Below are 24,728 nucleotides of genomic sequence, written 5' to 3'. Positions count from 1 at the left end.
TGTTGGCATGTGCTGTCCACCCCATTGATCTGGCCCGCCTGTGTAGGCAGGGCTGCATAATTCTACTTAATGTATGAAGAACAAGGGGGTGCTGTAGGCTTGTCAAAGTCAGTGTGGACGTATCCATCTGGCTTTATTCTAATGCAGCCAAGCAACTGCTCTACAAGGACAGACCCCAGCTTTAGGGAGTACTCATTCTGCCTGTGCAAATCCATCAAACAGGAGAGCACTATTTCCAAAAACACCTCCTCAGCATGAGTTGGGAAAAAGGGAATGAAGATATTGCAGATTAGTTACTTAGTTGTCAGCACTGCTCGTCTAAGTATGTTTTCTTTGATCTCAAGGAGGATGCTCGTGACAGACTACCTCCAGCAAAAGGAAATATATTTTAATCAGTTTGTGTGAAGGTTTACAGAAAGAAACAAATCTACAGTGCTGTAGATGTCAAAACAAGTAGTTAATAAAAAACTAAACATAAATAACATCACTATCTCATGACAAGTGAGTCAACATTATAACCTTGTTTGAGTTTTTAACATGCTCCTATATTTTCTCCTGCACGTACATTTAAATCTGGATTCTGAAAAGGGGCATATTCTCCCATGTGCTTAAGTCAGAAACGACAAGCAGCTGTAAACTTTTTTGGTGGCGGAGATCTTCCCGTTGGCTTAAGCATGTCATGGGGCTGGTATGACTGTGATAGAGTTGTGATCTCTCAACCCAGAGTTGTGAGGTTGACCCTTGTGACCATGTCGAAGTGTCCTTGAGCATGATACTGAACCCACAATTGCTCCTGCGGCTACGTCATTAGTACGTGAATGAGAAGTCAGTGTTGAAGCGCTTTGAGTGCCTTGTAGATGGAAAAGTCCATTTACCATTGACTTCATGGAATGTACGCATTCTGGGTGGAATGACCCAGAAATGAGGGTGTTCCTTGTTTATTCCTCACCTGGATTGCATTCTCCCAAATACATACACACCTTTTTTGTTTACTTAAAACCTACAACATTATACACAACGGACAGCAATGAAAGAAATTTGGTGGGGCAGATTGTGCCATTGATAACAGAAGTAAAAAAGATCATTTTAATCTTAAAAACAATAATGGTATATAACAGGAAGACAAATTCAATACGAAACTTTGATTTGCATGTTTCAGAGGCCTTTTCTTCTTTCATTCTTTTGCTTTTTCTGTTCAGCCTCTTTCTTTGCGAGCCTTCTCCAACTCCATCTTCTCAGGTGTGTCAATCACAATTCTTGTTTCCACTTTATTTTATTATTTTATTTTTTGTATTTATTTTTAAATTCTGTTCTTTCTTTCGGTGGATTTTGGCAAGGGAAAAATACATTCTGAAGACACATAATCCAAGTGATCAGAACAACCAGATGTGTCACTTGGTGAGTGCTTGGGAGGGAACGCCTGAGCCTATTTTTTTTCTTATCCCTGTATTTTTTATGGCTATCCTGCAGATTTTTTTTCCTTTCCACCCTGACGTATGGTCTTCCCCTCTTTCCAACTCCTCAAGAGGAGTTGAAACCTTTTCTTCCTTTTGTATCTGGTGACAGGATTAGTTTTGGTAGAAAATTAAGAATGGTACATACTTTTCATATGTAAGAATACAGTTTACGGCAACAATAAAATCCAATAAAGTAATATAGAGTAAATAATCAAAATTGGCACGACTTAACCCAGTACCCTAAGCTAGTGATGGGAAAATGAAGCTTCATGAAGCACTTGTGATATTTTTTGACTCCCCTAGATGGTGCTCTTGGTTTAAATATAAAGGCTAGTGCAAAGGAAATTGATTCCATTTCCACTGCATCTTTCAACCAAGAGTGCCATCTAGAGGAGTAAAAAAATATCACAAGTGCTTCATGAAGCTTAATTTTCCCATCACTACCCTAAGCCCACCATAAAAAAAATTCCCCAGCTATTTTGAGCCAACATCATGCTAACCATATAGACTCGTGATGTAGCTTACTAAAGCACCAAAACATGTGTGAACTGCTTTCAAAGTTGTTTGTAATTGTTCAAACACAGCCATTAAAAAACCTTAACCATAGAAATTATATTTTGGAGGGCAAAAAAACTGTTTTTTGAACTTATAGGCTATGTATGTGCTTACCTCTCAAGCCGTGTCTCCCTTTTTTTCCAATCAGATGAGCGAAATGGATGTCTCTTCAAGAATATGTGATCACATGGCCAACTTGTTCTATGGTTTTCTAAATAACAGGGGTGGAACTACTTGCCCCTTGGCACAAATTGCCCCTCTCTTCCCTACATACCAAATAATTATGACTGTAAAACAAAAACAAACAAAAAGCATGTGACGCACGTTAGAAATAAAAGTCAAGCAGTTTGGAAATGTAATCAAGAGTGCTGGTTACTTTGAATAATTTTAAACATGTCACACACGGTCTGCAGGACCATTGCCAAGTGAATACTAACCAAATAGTGTCTGCACTCACAAAGCTTTAATCAAAGCTATTATTAATGGCTGACTGCGCAAGATAAGAGGAAAAGCCAACAGAGGAGAGACATTTCACACCTTAATCAGGTAGAAAAATAGTGATTGCAGCATTTATGGTTCCCCATACACGTCACTGCTCGTTTATGACACTTTATCCTGACAAATTATTGTGCACTGCCAACCTAACATTTTTTTGTTGATACCATTACAACCATAATTATAATGGCAGTAACACCAGATTTATAGTATTGCTAGATGTAAAGCCCCCCCGCACACACACACTCACGCACACACACCCCGTGAATATCAGACGGTGAAGTGCCACTGACTCTTGAAGTAATAAATCCAGGCAGTAAGTAAAAAAAAAAGACTATTTGCACCATTTTCAATTAATGATATACAAAACTGGAGAATATTAGGTATACTTTGTCTCACTGTGCTACAGTATAAACTGTAATAACAAAAATGAACACCATGCAAAAACACAGAGCACCAAATGACGCTTCCGCAAGACGTGAACACAAACTGAAGAATTAAACAGACGCAGGTTAATCAGCCGTAGGAGACACAGCTGGTTGAGCACAAGGGCAGGCAAGGAGCTGATGAGATGAATTGGAGGGAAAGGTGCATAGCTAATGACAGCAGCTGAAACCAATGACTACAAGTAAACAGACACCAGGAAAGCGTCTTAAGAACTGAGGAGCAAAACAAACCCTAATGAAAACCAATGGCTTTCCGACAGAGAATTGGCATCGTTAGTTGAGACAGCTCAATCCTCGAAGTCCATTTGGTATTTTTGGTATTCGTTTTTGGTAATGGTGGCACTATCGGCTTTATACGTTAACCAAGTGACTGACGGGAAGTTGCACGTTTTCTGACTTTTTCCACAGAGCTTTATGCTAATGTACTGTTGTCAGATCATAAAAATAGTTTCAACAAAAGATGACTAAAAGTATTTTTCTTTTTTTTTAATAAAACATTCTAACGCCCCTTTAACAGCACGAATAGATGTAAATTCATTGCCCCTTTTTATATTCAAATGTTCCTTAGAGAAATATAAACTGCAATCTGATCAGTCTAATCCATGAAGCGATCTTGGCCCATACATTTTCAAACCAACACGTTGCAATAGACGTCAATTTTTCTACAGCACTACCATGGAGCACATAAGACCACACACTTCTTAACCAGACGTATGACAAAAAAATTATTTTTAGTGTGGACAAAATATGTGCATATGTATGTTTTTTTTAATTGAAACAATGTACATCAAATATTTTAATAAATATCATGTTCCAATGCACATATAAAAGATCTGCTATTCAACAACAGAGGGTTTGAAGCAATGACAAAATAAATATATTTTGTGATTTTTATTTTATTATTATTATTGTTATTTTACAAAAATCAACTCACTCAAAGATTTTTACATTATACTATGTTTGTCCTGCATGTCATTCATTATCCAAAAATGAATAGACGGACTCACTCATCTGTATGATACAGTGCAGTATTGGACAGTTCACTCTGTTCCCCTGTACGTGCGGCCACTCCAAAAGCCGTTACGCCAAGTCATCATAAACTATTTAAAACGGTTTAAAAAAAGCTGCATCCAAAATTTTTGTCATATCATTTATGGGTATTTATTTTTCCCTTAGTTCATTGAATGTGTATCTTCTTAACTGTTCATCACTCATAAATCAAAATGATAGAGAAAGCATAATAGTTTCACAATTGAATCCAAAAATTACTTCAGGAGTCACTCCGAGGGTGGGTGTGGGCTGCATGCGGTCAATGGGCCGCCAGTTGCCCATAAGTTAGTTAAGGTTAATATTAAACAGTTAAATGATGTCTGAACAAATAATAGTATTACCGAAATATTGACTTTTAAGATGACACTCAACTAGTCAGCACAGAACTATATAACATTGATCATCTTATTGTTAAAAAAATATATACAATGCCGTTTTTGTCCACGTCACTGCAAAAATGAAAACTAGTAAATGTTTTAATTTGTTGACAGCACAACTCTAACACGGTAGGCCTACATCATTTTGAGCAAGGCATGCTTTAATTAAAATTCTAATATAGCACAGCAGCTGTATAACAGGAAATACATAAAGAGTAAAGCTTCAATTCATCATTATTTTTATTTTGTGCAGTTTGTCCTGAACACTTCTCACTGGGATTCATCTCAACAAACGTATTATAGAACAGGCTCGTGTTGTTTTACATTTTATTAAGAGCAACATCAGAGTACTAAATGTACAGAGGACAAATCCAATGAGCATTTACAGTGCTTGCAAATACAGAGCTTAGTAGTACAAGAGTAACCAAAACAAAGTCACTTGGAAATTGTAATGTGTACCGATACCTACAAAAAGGAAGAGGTGTGTTTGTTAACGACAAAACAAATTAAAGTTTACAACATTTAGCCGTCACAGAGAGAGTTCTTTGTGAGTTGTGTTGTTTGTACGTGTTTGTAAATACAGGTCATAAAGTCATAGGTCTTGTACAAAAGTTGACAGAGGTACTCATGTATATATTAAACACAAATATAAAAACTTTTAGATACAAAGTACAAACCTTTCATTTTTATGGCGACAACACAACTTGAGTCAAGTTTCCTCGTGATAGCTATGAATTGTGATTGTACTTTAGAACAGTGTCCCCCATCCCTCTCAACCAAATAAAATAAGACAACTTCACTCTATTTTTCTAATATGATATCAGTATCTCTCTGTGGTTCATGTATTCCTGATTCTATCTTTGCATTTTGAAACATGTCGTATTTCCTCAGTGCTCGGGAGTATTCTTTTTCTTTTTTTTCCGCAACAGGCACTACGAACTGTTAATTTGATTGGTTGACAGAGAATTGCCTTTTATTATTGGTTCCTATTAATCATGTTGTGTAGTTTGAGGCAGAAGCCACCTGAAACAGCAGACCTGCCGTTGACTGGAGTTGCACTTCAACTCTTGACTTGCTGCAAGTCTGTCAGACAATGCTAACGTGTATTTTTTTTCTGATGCATACAGTTTTGAAATCATTTCTCCAGAAAACCAGCCCAAAGTCAGTTTGTCCAACGAACAGAGGCCTGTTTTTTTTTTAAGCAGCTCTCCAGTTTGGTGTGCTACTTTGGGATGCTACACAATGGAAAGAAAAATACAGCAGGTTGAGGTGTCACATTTTACATCTTTTGCCCTAAAATTTAATCCATTGGTGAGCTCTATCCAGCTGCCCCTCTTGTATACCTGTGGTGGAACCGTTAATTGAATCAGGGCGCGGCGTATGGCATTGCTTGCAATGGTGGCTATATTAAAAAGTGAGCACAGCTACTTGGCAGCGCCGCTTTTAATTATTTTTTTTTTTTTCGTAAGGACAAAACAAAGAGTTGTGTATTATTTCATGTGGAGGTATACACAGTATATCAGATGCATTCTCCTTCACTGCCTTCACAGCAAATTGGGCGCATTAGAGGCGTAACTTTCGAGCCCGCATTTATCCACCTGTAATTGTGGGACCACATTTGTCAAAGTGGGATGTCATGTTCACACAGCTGTTGTAACTTTGCACATTCACATCATTAGATGCATGAAGAAGAAAGCGTCTGTGACAGGACAATTGCTTCCAACACAAAGGGCCACCAAGCATGCTTGCAGTGAGAGATGCTGCATTTCACACTCTGATCGCATGGAAGCTGGCAATTTCATAGGTCAAATTCAACCCTTTGTCCTGCGTTGATAGCTTACACACAGGACAGAACAGGATAGGTTTGGATAGCCCCTATGAAAAGAGCTAAAGTGGACATAACATGCAGTTTTTACCCCCCCCCACACACAAAATTATACAACATATCCTGACTCATTTTAAATTGTCAAATTAACCATTTCTTCACCAAGTATTCCATCTCACTGCATGTTTCTTGGCAAGTGAGAACACAACTGTGATAATTAAAGAGTATTCATACACTGGATTTGCTCTTGTGAATGCATCATCTGCTTTGTACACAAAAGGCCTGTTTCTTTGTAATATTTTTCACAAATCCGTTAGTGATCACTTCTCCTTCGCCAAGATGATCAATCAACCTCGCAGGTATGACGAATCATGCTGCTGATTAGACAGCATGATTATTGCACATTTATGCCTTTGGCTGGCCTCAATAAAAAAAAGACCACTCTAAAAGTAGAAGCAGTTTTATCACAGCACAATGTCACAAATGTCTTAAGTTTTGAGGGAGCATACAATTGGCATGCTAACAGCAGGAATGTGCGCCAGAGATGTTGCCCATGAATTTAGTGTTTATTTCTCTATCGTAAGCCGTCTCAGAGAATTTGGCAGTACACTCCAAAAACAGTTGGGTCAAATGTAACCCAATTATGGATAAAAAATGGATCGGTCGACTTTATTGGTTGTTTTATACAAAATAATCCCACCTTTTGACCCAAGTAAAAGATCTGATCAATATTTATGAGTTGTTTTACACTAAAAGACCCATTTATTGACTCAAAGTTGGATCAAACAGACCCATGTACAGGATCTGTCTTTTCTTGACCCATAGTTGAATTATTTTTGACCCAACTGTTTTTAGAGTGTACATCCAGCTGCAGACCACGTGTAACCACACCAGCCCATGCAGGACCTTTACAACCAGCATCAAGCCAACCAAATTTTCAGAAACCGTCTGAGGAAAACTAACCTATCTGTCATCGTAACCCACTTGAGCCGGCAAATGCTCACATCGATGCCTTCTGGACATTTTATGAGATGTTCTCGTCACAGATGAATCTCCGTTTTCACGGTACAAGGCAGATGGCGAGTCATCAGCGGTTTGCTGATGCCACTGTTGTGGATTGTGTGGCCTACGGTGGCAGCGGGGTTATGGTATGTGCAGGTGTGGATGTTATGGTGAACAAACACAGATGCATTTTATTGACAGCCTTTTGAATTCACACGAGAGACCGTCACGTGATCTTGAGGCTCTTTTTTGAGTTATTCATCCACGACCTTAACCTCATGTTGCAGCATGATAATGCAGAGCCCCATGTCGGAAGGATCTAAACAATGTCATCCTAGTTCTTGCATGGCCAGCATACTCACCAGATATGTCAGCCACTGAGCATGTTTGGGATGTTATGGATCGGCGTATATAAAAATGAATATATCTACGTATCTTTATTGTCATTACACATGCAACGACATTGACTTAACTGGCACAACCTACCCAAGAAATATGAATAACAATGACTGAGAGAGGGAAACAGGACGGAAAGGCCTGTTGGTATTCGCTTTTCAGCATCCCAAGAAGTTAGGTGAGAAAGGAAGACACAAGGGAGGGCGAGGGAAACAAAAGTCAAGGCTCAAGCCATGCGCGCAAAAGGGAGCATAGTGTGAGCCCGGAAAAAAATAAAATCGCACATACAGACATTTTACAACAGATCTCAAGACTTGTACATGTAGGAGACGAGAAGGATGGATTGGGCGGGGGTGCGTTGCGATGGAACCAAGCTGAACTAGCAGCTCAGTCCAAGCGACAGTGTTGAAGTTCCTACCAAGAGCCAGAACAACATTCCACTGGTCACAATCAACAACCTAATCAACTCTATGCAAAGGAGATGCCTACCTAAGGCACACCTGTGCAATAACCATGATACAATCAGCATCCTGATGAGCTCTTATTTCGGCAAAGGAGAAGTGCTCATTGACAGATTTTGACAGATACAGTATGTGATTTAATTTTATTAATTTTTTAAAAAGAAAAATATGCCTATGTACATCGAAAGTTTTCAATCTTTAAGTTTGGCTCATAAAAAATGGGAGAAAAAAACAAAAGTGTTGTGTTTATATTTTCTTTTAGAGTGTACGTTTTTGCCAACTTCTAATTACCACAACTGGCATGTCAATGGATTACACTTTGCATTATTTGGCGCTGCAGCGTCTCCATCTTGATCAGATTTCTTGCTGATTGATTGTTTGTGCTGAGGGGAACTTTAATGGGGAGATAAGGAAACGTAAAAATAATATTTGTTGTCACAAAGGCATTGTCAAGTCTTTGGTGTGTTGTTAAGATTTTCAGCTACTTGCCTGTCTGCACTGTTTTTTTTTTGTGTTTTGTTTTGTGAACTTCATTACAATACAACAATCTAATAGGCAACACCTAGATACAAATGAAAAGCCAACAAAGCACGAGTCATTTCCTTACATATCAGAGGAATTGATGATTGTTGTTTTCCCCAGCTAAATGCAATTTTGGAATGCTTTATGAACACCACACCTCAGACTGAGTTACGGAAATTCTAGTTGGAATATAAATTCTTTCAAATAGATTTATTCAAGTTTCAAACTTCCTGGCATGATTATATTGATATAAAATGTTACAACTAAGTGTTGAGCAAAAATGATATTTTACAGATGCCTGATACAGTGAAAGTAACTCAGAAACAACCCAAATATGTTCACAGTCTTTCAGGGAGCCGAAACAGTCCCATTGGTCAATGTTTGTCTGTGTGGCTTTGATATGTTGGAGTACATTTTTCACTTTATGTGTGATTCGGGATTAGTGCAACTTGGGTCTTATGTTTGTGATTGATTATTTCTGAGCATAGCATCAACGCTAATCTTATTATAATTAGTCACCTCCCACCGCATGGAATTGTAAATAAGTCATTTGTGTCTCCACCAGGAACCTAATTAGCATCCCATTAGCTTTGTTTTCAGTGGCAGCAGGGCAATATCATTAGCTTGCAAGAGGCCATTACATATTCAGTTTAAGATTGTTATGTTGTATGGGAAAAGCAGACACCATGCTCCAAGTTTTACTTGCTCATTGAATGACAAGATGACCCCATGCAAGGCAGCAAAACAAATGAGGTACAAAGCACTGTCATGCAAAATGTAGTGGATAGCCCCTTTGAAATAACAAGTGTTGACATGCTCACCGAGGTGATAGACATGGTGATGATGTTTCACCGCATTAAGAGGGGAGGGAGACAAACAAATTCAGCAAATGTTAAAGCAATCCATGCAAGCATTGAGACATTCCTTTGACGAACCAAAAGCTCTTGGTGACACTGGGAAATTAATCAGGGGATCAAAAGTTGAGGGGCTGAGTTTTCATCAAAGGACTGTGACTGTCTCTGCAGAAGCTTTTTGACAGGCCATCCAATATTTAAATATTTCAGTTATTTTATTAATTATTTACCACGCAGTAGACCGACCACCATATCACTACGACTTGCAACTCAAGAGACACACACAGAGTTTAGGATAAGGCCCAAGTTGAAATAAACCAAGATTATCCTTTGATAAACTTTGATAAAAGTTTTCCATATCACATCAGGGACAGCTCAAATCTTGGCATGTGGAGTCGGCTCAGATTAATTTCGTATACACATCAATCCAATCATTTTTTTCCCTTTACATTCCTTTTCGTGATTATTAATTCAAAATCCGTAATTCCCTATTGACGTAATTTCAGCAAATATTGTGACAAATCATATCTGATTTGACAAAATATGAAACAACGGACAAGTGTGGTAAATGAAAGTAACACCATCTTGTTCAAATGCAATTGCTTGGCTTCTTGGCAGCTACTGTAAGATTTATACCATTTATTATTCATGTGATCAAACACCGTATGTCATAATTAACATGTAAATGACAATAAGTCATTGGTTTCCCAGCCGACCATGAAAACAGAAGAAACGAACATGTCTCATCATCGCTGCTTTTTCCCGGCATTCCCGCCGGAAATTACGCTCCAGTTTCTGATCTAATTGCAGCGTCTACAGAAGTATTATACTGGTTGTCTAAAGATATAATACATGTACTGCTTGAAAGTGCAGGTGAGAAGCTTGGCACAAGGTTAGTTTTGTGTTTTAAAAGAAATATTGTAATTACACATGTAAACAAAGACACTATCTCAGACCTAGCTTTTAACCTTGCCGAAAACGGGCGAGTTGTTAAAAAAAAAAAAAAGTTACACACCTGTACACAAATAGAAGCAAATATATAGAAAATACATTTACACGTGTATAATATACATTTTCTCATAACCCTCTGTCTATTAAGATAACACTCTTCATTCAAAAATATATACTGTATGTTATGTGAAAGAAGCAAGTCGGCAGCCTGACACACAAGTCAGGCTGAACCGGTCGATGTCATTCATAAGAGTGGTTTTCATGTTGGAAATGGGCAAACAGCAGTTTTGCACCACAGTGTTTTTGTCCCAGGCCGTCTGGGTACCTCCTAAATGGCTTGCTTACATTTATAATGATGATCTCATGGGGGCAAACCCGCTGTGATGTATTGTAAGGAAACGAGCATAAACCCATAATCACCTTGGTGACCAATGCAGTTAAGTCCGCATCTGTCAACTGCTATCTACAGCCAAACACATTTAGATTTGCAGAAATGTATTTGTGCTTTGTACAAACCGACAGCACATACAAAAGTAGACTCGTCAGTGGTTTCCTGAAAGCGCTATCATCATCCATCCTCTCGTGATTGGAGCTAGGAGGACCTCATGAGAGACTGCAGGGTGCTTTCACACTAACATCTTTTGGCCCATTTTGATCCATCTCGTGTTCATATTCCTTCTTGATGTGGTTTATTTAGTCAGGTAAGTACTTGGGTGCAGACTAAATCAACTGCTGGTTAATTAGTTTGCGACGTCCCCTTTAAGTGCACTCAGCCATGTTGTGGGGAATAAAACCTTATTCCTGTTTACATTCGTGTGCACATCATTTGACCAATTAGATAAATGATTTTGTTTTCTCTCTTTGATTTATATATATATATATATATATATATATATATATATATAAAATTACCATCATGTGAAAAGAAACCAAACCACGGGGGGAATAAAGCATGTTTACAAAGCCATCAAGTGTGTTGGACCAGAAAAATAAAGTATGAAAGCACACCCTCCTGTCTTTGCTGCCTTGGAACGTGGTTAAAAAATGGAAAACACTCTTAGCATCACACTCCCAGGTGAGTAATACTAACTCGTCAATGACTTGCCGGGTCTAAATTTTGGTTCTTTGCACATGACCTGGATCCTGAGATGCCACTTTCTTGAATTCATTTGTCTACACGTACAACTGATTAATTGATTTGTATTGCTAATATTTTGCTATGCAAATTTATTCAAAGCAAACTGGTCTTGTTTCTCCAGATCTTATGAACATTAACTAGCTTCATAGGTAATGAAACTACGGTCTCATAAATGGAATAAACTTGGGGAAGTGTCACTCAAGACGGTTTCATCTTGTAATTACTTTTCTTTTCACATGCACACAAACACTTTCTTTCTTGTGAGGCTCGTTGATCGATTGCTGAATTATGAAGAAATACAATATTGATCCCAAAACAGCTTTTGAGTATAATATAATAAATTGTTTAAGAGAGCTAGACAGACCTGAGGCAGTTAAATGTCCTGTCCAGCTGAAAGCATTTTGTTGAATGGTGGCTAATGGATCCATACATACATAGGCTGCTGTCAGATAAATTGCAGCAAGCAAACCTGCTTTTAAAAAAATCATACAAATCAGGAAAGAAAATCTCAGTTGGAAGTCTATGATGAGTGGCAAATTCAAGGGGCTTTTGGATCTTTGTTGTCAGGGGGTGTGGCAGGGTTTCCTATATAAAAAATAGCACTGTTCTGCTTTTAAAATGGGACTTTACATCATATTTTGCCTTCCATCTTCCCAGTCGAATGCAGTTTTAAATAAATAACTTCATAACCCTTTTCAAAATAGTTCTTAAAACTACATATCCAAATACATTTGTAGCATTTTCACATTTCTTTAAAAAACACACACACACAAAAACAATGTTGATACAAGGTTAATATAGCGCTCTTTGTTTTGTCCATCTGTTGTCATGACAACTTCCTTCTATCCAGGTTGTGGCACATAGTGGCATTATTGGCACATTGTTCAGAAATTGAGTTCATCTTCCACCCGCAGAAGGCCCTTTGGGTGCCTTTGTCAAATGTCAAATATCTATCAATGATTAGAGATATCAGTGATGCTCACAGTCTCGTCCACACGTCCTGTGAATGTACCAACACGGTATATAGTCCACATCTTAACGGTGAACTATGGAGTGGGTTTGGACTGTGACTGCGATGTTTGTCATCTCTAGAAAAATAAAGATCTTCACCAGTGTCCAAAGAGAGATCACACTACTTTACAAAAGAAGCCGCTGCGTCCATTTGGATCCTGTAGAGGTGCAGAAAACAAAATAATTACAACTGATTATGAGCACAGTAAAGTCACTGTAACACAGCCAACTTATTTATTTGATCAAATATATTAGTTGGAGTGCGTTTCCGTCCCTCCCACCAGCGCCCTAAAAACATACATTATCATTACCTTTCCATTACATTTAAGGTAAGGTCTCAGTCGTTGCAGAGATAATATGGAATTTAGCGCCTATGAAAAATGTAGCAACAGGAGCACTGCCGTGGAGACCTGAACTGACTGAGACAAATGTACGTCCAGGATCAAGAAGATGCTCTTTCATCACCTGCAGGAAATCTATTCATTTTCACATATGGGCCAATGGCAGACCTAATACCTTCCCCAGGGTCTCCTGCAAAACCGCAGGACAAGAGCATGTGTTTAACTTTCACAATTCGAATTTCGAATGCTGCCTATAATTATATTAGCATGGCGTATAAAAATGTCAAGTCAAGTGACATTTCCTCTTTGGCCTTAGAAATCTGGTATTTGATTAAATTTTTTGATTAATTATTGAGAAAAAAGTAACTATAAATAAAAATAACAATTTGAGTCATTCTACGTATTTTTTTTATAATATTTTTTTCATTTGATAAGAAACTCTCACTGAATGTTTTGTATTTCTGTTTTGGTACTAGTGCTGTTGTGCTGAATACAAATGACGTAGTTTGCATTAAGCCCTTTTCACATTGTACTCACGCAACACAAAATGACGGGTTCACAGCATGCCCATATCTGGAAGTGCCGACGCAGAAGCCTACCACAAAGTAAAAACCGTGATTTTGCTGCTGGTTAGACTGAACCTCGAAAAGATGTATATTTCATTGAATAGCCATGTTTATATGCAGACTTTTTTTGTCATTCCGATTGAAATCATTTCGATTGAAGATCTGTGGTCACCTGTTTACATGTGATGTGATCTATTCCAATCTTCCATTGACATGTTTCGCTCCGTTAATCTGATCAGCCCCGCTGCAGCCGTGAGACGGGCGGCCATCGATCACTTGATTCATTAAGATGGGTTAATTTGTCACTTAGCACAGTAGTTGTGATAGCTTTAACACATATTGAAGCAACATCTTGATAAAAAAAAAAAAAAAGTTCCAAGTACTTTAAACAATGTTTACCCTCGCAAACGAGCACTTGTCAAGACGCCGCCATTTTAATGGGCGGAAACGACAATGTTACGACACGGTTTGTTTACTGTCGAGTCTTTATTCATAAATATGTCGACACTTTTGTTGTTGTTTTCAGTTATTGCTTTTTTGTTGTGTTTTTGTGCTACTTTTGTTCAATATAGTTCTGTTTAATTTCTCTTACTTGCGTTGTCTGCTTTATTGTTGAAGATTCAGTATATTTGCAACAACAGTTGACGCCATGCACTTCTTTAGACAGCAAACAGCACCTCTGCTGAAGTTGTGCTCTCTATTTTGCCTCAAAAGCACCAAGACGTTTAATCAACAATCAAGTTTTCAACGATTGATTGTGCCATTCTCTGAATGTTAAGTAATCTTTTGACGAGAGAGAGGAAAAGTAAGGAATACACAATACAGCACATACTTTGACATTGCCAGTACAGTACCTACCAAAGCATGAATTCAGGATCACTCTTCCTCCAATGGGAAGTGAGCAAGGCCTTCAGCTTGTCAACAAGAGATCTCGAACCATTTCTCGGACACAAAGGCGACTGGAATAAGTTGCCTTTCGGAGGGCGAAGGCCTGTGAGTTCAATTTAAATATGTTAGAACCTCTACTTATGATATTCAAATATGATGCAGTTTAATTGGACAATCTGTATTGAACTATACTGTCCATAGGTGCATGTATTGATTCTTCACAAACATTGCTACACAGGTACATAGGGAATTTTAATTTAAAAAAAAACAACGGGTCACAAGCAGCAACAATACAATCCTGTGCACATTTTCACCATCAGTACACGTTGGAGGCAGTGTGCTTAATTATTGAAGACACTTTGGACTGTTTGTACCAGATGAATTACTCTTCCCTCAGTGCCAGCATAATAAATCTGTTGCAGGCTTTGGATACAATAAGTAAGTGTGACCATCTTTGCATGCCCAGCAGCTCAGATGACAGAAAGTGTTATCCTCTCTGACAGTGAATGCTGTTAAAATGAAGAAGCTTCTCGTCACACGACACATACAATGTTCAAGGTATTAAACTCCAAAAAGGCAAGGTTTTAATGTTACCCATGCCTGCCATCTTCATCCACAAAGTGAAATGACTTCTAAATTGAAGTGAAATACTGTACATCTGCACCAACACTTTTTTTTCCTGTATTGGGATCTCACTATGGTTAACAGGTAAACATGGATTTAAGCGTTAAGTTGCAGTGATGGCTACTTCATTAAACCGACTTTGACGTACAGCAGTTGTCAAATATTACATAGCGAGCCTTCAGGGAGGTGAAGTTGACTTTTTAAAATAATATAACCCTTCTCCAATTTCTATCAGGCAGAAAATATCCCTGCAGAGACTTCAGAACCCATTTCACCACATCTATGGGCCGACTCATGGAACACAACAACTGCAGTATCAACAGCCTCTGGTAGATTTCAATCATACAGAAGTGTGCTTACTGCTCATCCAGCAATCCCGGTTCCTGAATTTGTGGTTAGGCAAGGTTGCTTCAGGTTTGTATCGGGTCATTCTTGAGGTACTTGTCAACACAAGTCACCTTTGAGGTGCAAACTTAAAGTGCACCATATAAGCAGTCATGGGGCCTTGAAGTTAGAATTCCCCCAAATGTAAGACCAGAAATTGCAAATTTAGGCTTTTCTAATGTAATTGTAGTAGTAAGTTGATTGATCAGACAGCTAAATAATAATCAGTATAGGCAGAGGAACAATCATGTCAAACATAATTTGCGCTGGGTCACGGTTGGCCGATTTAAAAATTTTTTTAATTAATCTGTTCTTGGTTCTTATTCTTTGCATCATACAGTCTTGTTGTCTTCGATCTGTGTTTCAGGAAAACACTTTAAACACAAATACAATTAAGTTAACTAACGACAAATGATGACAGAATAATGGATGTCACAGACCTTAGCTCCCTTTCAAAAATCCAGTGCAATCATGCTATGCTATGCTTGGAACTTGAGATTTTGAGGCCAAAATGTTTGATCAAATTCCGACTTGTACGACTCAGAAATTCCACAGTAACATAAGTGATGTAGTGGTCCTTGGAGAAGTGGGTATACTCTAAAATCCCCCCACCCCCCTTTTTTTTAATAGTCCAGAAAACCGTCCTGTTTAAGATACAATATGTAAGCCAAATCTGTCATTTTTACTTGCTCACAATAATAAAATTATCACGACTTGATTGACTTCAGCAGTTTGCAGTTATTACTGGTAACACAAGCAGCCTGAATTAATGAGAAATGGGTTTGTCATGCGACAAATAAACAGTATGATGTTGTAAAACAATATTTAGTGAACAATGAACACAAATTGTGACAAGCAGTCACTATTAGATCTTAATATTATCTTAGGCCGAATCTTACATGTCTCCATTCTTGTGTTTTAACTTTCTTTAAAATCAGCCTAGCTACTAAAACGAAACGAGATCATGAAGCTAAATGTGTAACCGGCGGCGCCCGCTCCGGGGATTGGAACCACGCCGCAAATAATCTGAGTATGTATGAGCGCGATTCGCTCCGGTTGAGCTAAAACTCCGGAATGCCGTTGCCACTCAAGACACCATTTAAAGGATCATTCGCTCTGTTTATGATCCGCCCTATTCTGCCTACAATTGGCTCATCAGTCATCATCAAGTTAACCAATCTAATCAGCGAAGGTATCGCCAACCAGCCAATTAGAGGCAGGGGAGGGTGGGCCGTGGCTTCACCATCCTCACATGTTACTGAACATCAGGGGGTATTTAGAAATGGGTAGATGCAAAACTAACTGAAAATATAGACCAGGGTATACGCCGTATACCCTGGACTATACCACTGAGTAACAGTACACACTTTTTAAATGAGGCGTATAAAATGAACATGGTGGGTTCTCGTTTAGTGTACCTGTTTCCATTGTAAGACGTCTTGTAGACAGGCGTCTGCTGGATCATCTCATCAGTGTAGATGGGCACGGCAGTCCGAACACACTCATGAGAGCACTGCAGGCTGTCGTAGGCAGTGAAGATATCCACCTTGCTGGGAACCCTGGCTGGGGTGAAATCTGTCAGATTTTGGCAGCTTTCTTCCTGCTGGTGGATCTTGCGCTGATGGCTATTGTGGCGGCCATTTCCTGACTGTGCACAGCTACAAAAACACGCACCAAAGACAAGAAACCAAAATAAAATCATACCTTGTGCTTTCGAAATCTATCGGCATTTCTGAAGAAAACTCAAGTTTTCTGTATATTGTCTTGACTTGAGTCAAAAGAAAGGAGACTTTCCTACCAGTTTTTAAGGACGAGTGTTGTGATCAAGGCTGCGATAACCATTATGAGAGACACAGTGATAGTGATTATCTGGTGAACTGCCAAACCTAAAATACAGTCAAAAACAAGAACACAAAAAATATAATTAATAGCTGAGAAAACAGCCACCAAATAAAATCAAAACATAAATTTCTCATTGTATGGCTGGGCAATATTGCCAAAGAGGAAAATGTGTTGGGGGATTTCTCCTCGACTGTGTGTTTGTGTGGGTGTGAGTGGTCTTGTTTTTGTTACATAGTGGGGCCAACATTCTGGGATTTCACAGAGTTGTGGGGCCCACCCGTCAATGTGGGGCCATTTTGCTGGGCCCCACAAGTTTAGACCTCTTTTTGAGGGTCAAGACTTGGTTTTAGAGTTTAGGTTTGAATTGGGTTGTGGTTGAGGTTAGGGTAAGGAATAGGGGTAGGCAATCATTTTTGATGGTTGAGGCTAGGAGAAGGGGCTAGGAAATGCATTATGTCAATGAGATGGCCCCACGTGTGTGTGTGTGGGGGTGCGTGTGTGTGTATATATATATATATATATATATATATATATATATATATATATAAAACTTAAAGTGGAAGTCAACTCAAAAGTTTTCTTTGCAACAATACCCGCAAAAGTCAAAGCATGACATTCTGAGTAATGTTATGTGACTATGTTAACAGAAAAAGCCACCCGTTTTTATCCATCTCAGTGGACAGCCATTTTGTCCTGAACTGCCACTTTCTGTCCACTGAAAATGTCATCACAGTCCGAAGGGCTCAGGTAATGATCGTCGCAGCTCACCTGTTTTCTGGCTTTGGTTTTGTGCAATTAGGCACTGTGATGTCATTTTCAGTCGACATGTGTGTGTGTGTATATATATATATATATATATATATATATACATATAAAAGTGCTACCTTTAGGAGAAAACAATCATTTAATAAAATGTAACAAAAAATTATAAATATTTAATAGTAAAAGTTATATAGTTATAAATAAATATAGTAACGTTTTTATTTATTTTTTTAATATTCAAATAAGTCTCCTGACCCAAAAACCAAAAATCCTTTTTTATCAATTAATCTCACAGCTCTACTTATTGCTTTGCCAAATTTAATAGGGAAAACATTTCATTGGTGGTCTTATATTAGCGAACTTGACCTATAATAAACTTTATTTCAAAATGTGTGCTAAATACTTGCTAACTCTCTTTCCCTATGTAAATGATAACTCTAACCCACAACAAACAATGTGACGTGTCTGAGTTGAACATTTGTGCATTTGTGAGTTTTTTGTTTCACATTTTAGGATTAGTATGCTCTGAGTGGTTGGGTGGACACAATGACACATTGCAGCAGGTGACATGTTTCAAGAGGAAAAGAGGAGACAGAAAAGAGCCGTCATGATGAAAAGGCCTCGGTGGGCCTTATACATCTCACCTCTCCATCAACCAGCTGTCTAGCGGGACTGATCCAAGCCAATTTGTCTTTGGAAAGCTCAAAAGGAAGTGCAGCTCAGTCATTTTGGAAAAGCTGCCTGCTGCCAGGCTGGACAGCCTCCTCCCGGATTATAAACTTCTCTGGGCCAAGTCAACCTTGGATAAATGATATCTATACTTGGCAGGGGAAAGCCTTAACTTCCAGCTGCAATCAGGAGTCCATTGCCACAGAAAAGACAGATTAACTTCTGACAAGTCATTTGCATTTCCTTCATCCCCTCTCCGGCCGTGACTGACGTCAAGGCTGTGCCCATTTATAAAATAACATCTGTCCAACCTCAGCTATAATAGAGCAAGCCCCTGACCTTGATCAATTGCTGAGGTCCCCACAGACCAGAATAGTTCTATTTTATATGCACGGTCATGGCAGCAAGGGCTACTGGACTCTCAGGCACGACAGAGTAAATGAAAAACATGAAACCATCTTGTCAAACAATTCATTCCTGCAGATTGAGCCATACGTTGTATTTCCCAAGTGTTGAAAGCGCGTTTTTCTCTCGCCCAGCTTGTCTGTCAAACTGAAGTTTGTAAACCACTGTAACAATGAACAGATCCCTCTAGATGGCAAGGTTGCATCGCTTTGGATTTGAGCTCAGCGCAACTTTTGAGTTGAAGAGAAGGATTTAGTGGATGAATCGTGGCTTGCCAATTATGAGGGAGAGAAATGATAACATGGAAGTCAGAAAGGTTTAGGCACCTCATACTTTGTACTTCTGCAAATGTAAGGTAGGAAGTATGTGCAACTGTATCTAGTAGAAAGTGCGTGTCGCTATCGTGAGGAAAGGCGACATGGAGTAAATGGTGAATGGTGCATTTCTTCGTTGTATATCTGTAAATTAAGAATTCTGCCATCAAATTCCCATTCTAAGTCTTGTTTTTATTATTTTAATGATTCATGTTTCACAAAAGCCAGCAAAAAGTGTCAAAAGTCACAATTCTGCTTGACAAGTTTTTTCACAAACATTTTGTTCTGCATTTTCAACAGAAAACTATTTTTAGTGGGACCAAGCCATAGATATGAACTTTTTTTCTGGTAAAAAAGCAATCTACTATTTTGGTAGGTTCGGCGCTTACAGTATATTATCACAGAACGCATTATTCTCTTGGTCTTTGAAGATCAGTCAAAATGCTCGTAAATGAGGGGCAATATGGGGAAGACTGCTTTGAAGACAGCTGACAGTGAATGAGTTAATAAATTATGCTTCATTAAATAATAACAGTTACAATATACTGTAAGTGCATTAAGGAAAACTACATAAATAAAAAAATTGTTGGAGAGACACAAAGAAACAAAGGGAACAGGAGGACCATTTGCCCCGGGTATGTACAACTCATTCAGCTTGAAAAAACACTTCTGGCAGCCACCTTGCTTTCAAGATATTCAGTTTGGTGAAAATGTTGCCAAGTAAAAGAGGCAGAGAAGATGATAGAGTAGATAAAAGTGAAGGGTACAGAAAAGACCTCTGGGCAGCCAGCATTGCAGTCTACACTAAAGCCTTCATGATGCTTTGATGTACACGACAAAGGATAGTGGTGAAATGGATCGTGCCCCCTTGCTACTTCATTTAATAAAAGATCGGGAGCTTAATGTAAAAATTCAGAGCAGTGCTAATAAATGTGCATGTAAAGGTAATCTGACAATACATCAGTGCAGGTTGTACAGTCGTACAACCTGCACTGATGTATTGTCAGATCGTCAAGTCGTTAAAAGACATTATCTATTGAAATTTAATTCAATTTGGTTTGATTCAGATTAATCTCGATTCAATTCAATATGCTTTGGCTGTAGTGTTTTGTCTTGTATATTAATATAAAACAACATATTAACACTCTCTGCTACCCAAGTTAATACAATTCAGAGAAACAACAAATAATCAGCCATGTTGAATAGATTTATAGCGGATTTATACCTAGTGCGCATAAAAGAAGATTCCATACATATCGCGATACATGGGGTGCGATATCATACAACTGAAGGTCACAATGATTTTAAAGTGTAACAATATGATTTGGTTTGTCAAATAAAAACACATTTTTTAAAATTCCAATCTTTTTTGTTACACTCCTTTTAATCCTGATTTCTGTAAAGCCCTAAGATTCCGCCAACATTCCCTACTCCTTTTAAGGTTAGCAGCACAGTAGCTAGCATTAGCCACCGGTTATGGGCTTGATAGCAAACAGCAGCGTGATGCAAGACTTCATTTGAGATCCGTGTGGACCTGGCTCATGGCTGTTTATTTTTTATTTTTTATGCAACACAACGACATACTGTCTATAGCAGTGTCCATTTTTTGGAATCAGATCATCTGTAAACCATTTAAATTTAGGGCTAATGTTGTTAGATGAGTTTGAAATGATGGTGATCAGTGATCATAGTTTGGGGTTATATTTAGGTTTTAATTTTTTTATCTAGGAAATAATAAAGTTTTTTGTCTTGCCACATATCCTCAACAATGGCGTTGCGTCGACCAATGAGCAACCATGCAGCGGTTTATGTATGTGATCAGTTACTAGAAATAGTAACCTATATTTTAAGTCCATATTCATTTTCAGTAAATGGAGGGGAGATTGCCATCATTTCAAAAAAATATATATACAAAATACATTATTTCTTATTGAACACATTTTCAGACTTTTCCAAATGTTTTTGTTTTTGTCTTAAACAATAGACTTCATTTTAAATTTCTCCCAAGGTTATCAGTACGTCTTAAAAAGGTAAATTGAAAAACTAAATACTTAAATACCATAGCGCTCTACAATCTTCTACAGTCATTTTGGAGAAATCAAAAAAAAAAAAACTTTCACATTTGTTTGTTTTAATGTTTAAAGTGTCCCAGGGTTAGCAGCATCTCTTACAAAGTTAACTGGGAAAAAAATGGTTCCCTGAAATTAAAATGGTTTCAGCTGTAGGCTACTTTTTATTGGCTATCAGATAAAAAAAGAAAAAAAATGCAAATACCGATATTTGTCAAAATGCCCGATATCGGCGCTGCGGTCTATCCCTGATTTAAGCAAATAGTTACTTACTGTATGCTGTCTCGTTTTACAGCACAATTGCACCGCTAACTCTGATCACTTCCCTCACCTAGATATGGCACTCTCCCTGTTCTGTACTGACGGAAAAGAACATCACACCCACACCTAAAAATAGTGTTCGCTATGTAGAGATGTCACATGTATTTTAAATGCAGGATATGAGCATCATCCAAAGATAATAGGTACCATGCGTTTGTTCTGTATAAAAATCTGTGTTGAATGTGTGAGAAGACGATCCCAGACTGAACAAGCTGTGTAGAAGTAAAGGCTGTTTACTGTATCTGCTAAAAAGCATTAATGGGGACATATCTGGATACATGATAGGGAGTGAGTGTGAAATTGCTAAGCAAATAAGTTGTAAGTTCCAGCTTCCATTTTGTGCGTCTGCCTAGCTATCATATCAGCGTGTAATTGCAAGCATTTGTCGTAAGAGACATTTTGAGCTAATGGAGACAACACCCACGCAGCTTTTGCTCATAAAGCCTTTGAATAATGTGGGGAACGCCCCTTAGCTTTTAAATGTCGATGGAGCTTAAAGAAACAGTGAGCACCTCACTACCAGAGGAGTCATATTTAAAATACCGTAGCACTGTAACTCATCCAAGCTCACCTCTGCCACAACCAGAAACCTTTACAGGACAGGTGAGGGGAAGACTTCCGTCAAAGGCGGACGGCTGATAGTTAGGAATTGGCAATTAACGTTGGTGTCAAAGTGCCAATCTATACTGATTTCCACTGAGCCCCCAGGCAATCTAAAACACTTACTGAAGGACAGACGGAGTGCTGAGAGAGGCAGAGTGGAGAGTGGGGCAGAGAGATGAAGGGAAGGTTGAAGGAGCGATCAGAAACAATTGCTCGACAATGCATCGCTCTCATTGTCAAAGGCATCGCTGAATAATTTAGCCAGTCTGGATGGAAAATTCTAAAAAGGAAGCCAAAAAAGAGGAAGTTGGGTTGTATTGCTATGATGCAAGACGATAATGTGTCTGCATTTATTATACAGTTTGCATCCTGCAAATAAAAGGGGAAACGGGTGTTCTAAACTCCCTTTTTAATGTCAGTGTTGCATCAGGCAGAATGATACTGCCCCCCCCAAAAAATACTATACAGGACATAGATGTTGATATCATGTTGAGTGCACAATATAGAGTACGAGTTGTACCCAAGCATTGCACTCCATTTTGCCTCACCTGCTTCAAGTTAGGATTAATCCACAATCTATATCACACATACAGAATGTTTAACATTTAAAATCAGTTATGTTTCTGTCATAAGAAGATCATTGTATGATCTTAACTGGATAGCAAATGGACATTAGAAGGTTATTCATCTCAAATATTCCAAATGACAGTATTGCCTGTCTAATAGTGGTATCAAAAATAGCCAGCATCTGGACCTCTCTTGCTTTAGGCGGATTTGTTAAGCCATGAAGAAGTTGCTGAGCAAAGGACATACAGACAGTGAAAGAGCATCTGCACACTCTGATCTCTTCATGTCCTCTTGGCTTGGTGTAAATCGTCAAAAAGGGGGTGTGACTCGCCTCGCCTGTCAACAGACATCAGCATCTAAGTCTAGATTAAATACCCGGGAGAAGGAGATTCATTTTCATCCACTTTCAATCGCCAATACTGATCGCGGGCAAATTAATTGGACTGCCATGAGAAGCGAAAATGGTTTCTATACCTCCATGTCTTAATGTATTTTCTCTGTCTTCTGTTATTACAGGTCGAAGCACAGGTCGGAATGCTACATTTCAAAGATCAGTGAATGTGCTTCTTTAAACTTTTAACTCCTGAGAGACACTTCACATTCATTTTACATGTCCTCACATTGCTCTACTGTGAATACTAAATTCAGGTATTTACTCTTTTCATGTAAAGCGCTTACTCTCCCCTCCAGTTTTAGTTACCTCTACACTTCAGGGTTTCAGGAGAAATGTGTAAGATCACAATGTATTACAAATGGTCTTATTTGCAGCTGTACAAACTCGCAACACATTCCATAACTATATTTGAGCCCTTTGCATTTGGTAAGGGCCAAATAATCTGAAGTGCTTTTACTTTTACTGACTGTCTTTTTAAACAACACAGCCATCAAGAATAAGAATTTTTTTTCAAACACATGCTTTGGCATCTCTCCTGATGTCATCATGTATGAAAGACAGCTTTTTATGATTTAAAACTTTCATCTTTAGAGATTCCATTGTATTATTTTAATAAATATATTGTACGTTTGATGTTAATTCTTCTCTTTCATCTTTAATTTTTATTTTTTATTTTTATTAGTAGCAGATCTATAGACATGTTCTATCCAGCTGTTTCTGTAATTGTTTAGAAGATCCTTTGCATCTGTTTGGTCTATGTTCTTTTTACCCCAATTGTGTTTGTGTGTACGTATTGTTCATGTCTCTTACTGGCTGCTTACATACTCAGTTTTCTGGATGCCTTGAGTTGTTTCAGTACATTGGGTCTACCTGCCTTTAAGCAGCATTCCGTGACAGACATTGATTGGAACATATTTGCAAAAGATGAAGATGAATGGATTATTTGTTTAAGAAATGGGTTACTTTTCATGTTATGTTTGTCAAGCTCTAAACCCAGCAACCATAATGAATAGCTATGGGTGGCATTGGTCTGCACAATAGCAAAACGGGCTGGAGTGAACGTCATGTTGCAGCTATTTGACATACTGCTAGGCTCTCACTGTAAGTCAAGAAAGAGCTGTCGGGTCTGAATTGACCTATAGCAAACCACACCCACAAACGGTCAAGGTGCATCAAGCTTGTGTTCGGCCCATAGACTTCCACCGTAACAGTGATACAGAGCATTTTTGTCAGCTTCCATAAATTTGTACCAAAAAAGCTGTGGCCCTCCAACAAAATGGTGAAGCGATGTGCTCATGGATTATGTAAAACGGACACGAGTTTCTCAGGTGCAGTCCTATTCTTTCCATTCTCATAGACAAAAACACTGCTGGAGTGGTGTTTTCATTGGACTAAAGTGTGGAATGCCTCATTCCTAGCTAAATGTCTCCAAGATAAAC

General features: G+C 38.4%; 1 protein-coding gene across 2 annotated transcripts in view; it reads right to left on the bottom strand.

The window, feature by feature from the left end:
* Positions 1-4,693: 4,693 nt before the first annotated feature.
* The window catches only part of ajap1 (adherens junctions associated protein 1), a 52,098-nt gene continuing 32,063 nt past the window's right edge, over positions 4,694-24,728 (bottom strand). For both annotated transcript variants that reach the window (XM_086069152.1, XM_086069153.1), the window contains exons 3-6: positions 17,142-17,229; positions 16,762-17,001; positions 14,306-14,438; positions 4,694-12,698 (exon numbers count right to left, since the gene is read on the bottom strand). In XM_086069152.1, the coding sequence (XP_085925278.1) occupies positions 14,366-14,438; positions 16,762-17,001; positions 17,142-17,229 (401 nt within the window). In that variant the 3' untranslated portion in view covers positions 4,694-12,698; positions 14,306-14,365. The remainder of the gene's footprint in view (positions 12,699-14,305; positions 14,439-16,761; positions 17,002-17,141; positions 17,230-24,728) is intronic.

This window comes from Leptonotus elevatus, chromosome 2 (assembly GCF_054856555.1).
Source record: "Leptonotus elevatus isolate MCC_2025b chromosome 2, RoL_Lele_1.0, whole genome shotgun sequence".
Taxonomy (NCBI): domain Eukaryota; kingdom Metazoa; phylum Chordata; class Actinopteri; order Syngnathiformes; family Syngnathidae; genus Leptonotus; species Leptonotus elevatus.
Note: the sequence above shows the minus strand (reverse complement) of the source record. Positions and strands in the feature narration are given on the sequence as shown.